Below are 999 nucleotides of genomic sequence, written 5' to 3' on the forward strand. Positions count from 1 at the left end.
TTAAAAACTGTTGTTCTTTTGAGGCCCTCAAGGTGGCGCTCGCGACCCACAATTGGGCCGCGGCCCATGGGTTAAGAATCTCTGTTTTAAAAGACACAAATATACCCTTTTTCAGTAGGAAATATATTAAAAATGAGAAGAAATTCTAAAGGGTGTCAATGCAGCTACTGGCCAAAACTCCAACATAACTTTTTAATAAGCCAGGCTCAGACAATGTGTCTAAAGTGTGATGTATAAATGTGTAAAATGAAACAAGATCTAAAGAAATGTTAAAGCTGCTGCCAGTGGTTCATTTTGATCACCATGGAAAGCACACACCCATCTCTTTCCCTGACTGCCACATTAGTTTGTTTGCAAAAAATAAGCATTTTACACATTTAAAATGTTAGAGTATAATCCCTTTAATTGTCAGGTAAACATTTTGTCAAAATCTCTAATCTAATTTTGTAAATTTTCTCCACACTGTATCACTTAATATTCCCAAAGGACACTATTTTTGATCAAGATGCACATTTTGATGTACGATGTTAATATTTTATTATAAAGCAGTGAGTTGAGATACAGGACAAAACTTTGAACAGGATTGTAAAATGGGTGTTTCAGAGGTTAGGAATTGACAACTTTAGCAACTTCCTTTTCTCTCTAACTCTTCTTCCTCGTCCCTCAGGAGAGACGGAGGAGCATGCCAACCTTTCCAAAGCTCTGGCTCAGATTCGAGAAGTGATAGCAGCCGTGGATCTTAGAGTCAGTGAATATGAACGGGACCAGAGGTTACAGGAAGTATGGAGCCGCATGGACAATCGCAGCACGGCCAAACTGAAGAGCGGGAAAACCTTCCGCAAGCAAGACATGATGGGGGCGGGGCAGACGCTCAGACACGAGGGCCTGCTTTTGTGGAAGACAGCCACCGGTCGACTTAAGGGTGAGGTTATTGTAGGCTAAACTACACACACACACACACACACACACACACACACACACACACACACACACACACAC

The 999-nt window shown here is 41.5% G+C and overlaps 1 protein-coding gene across 1 annotated transcript in view; it reads left to right on the forward strand.

Moving 5' to 3' along the window:
- arhgef28a (Rho guanine nucleotide exchange factor (GEF) 28a) overlaps positions 1 to 999 on the forward strand; it is a gene marked incomplete at its 5' end in the record, with an annotated part of 138,846 nt that overhangs the window by 98,423 nt on the left and 39,424 nt on the right. The window contains 1 exon segment of the mRNA XM_014028387.1: positions 668 to 922. Within this exon segment, the coding sequence (XP_013883841.1) occupies positions 668 to 922 (255 nt within the window).

The sequence above is a fragment of the Austrofundulus limnaeus genome, unplaced genomic scaffold, assembly GCF_001266775.1.
Source record: "Austrofundulus limnaeus strain Quisiro unplaced genomic scaffold, Austrofundulus_limnaeus-1.0 Scaffold755, whole genome shotgun sequence".
Lineage (NCBI taxonomy): Eukaryota > Metazoa > Chordata > Actinopteri > Cyprinodontiformes > Rivulidae > Austrofundulus > Austrofundulus limnaeus.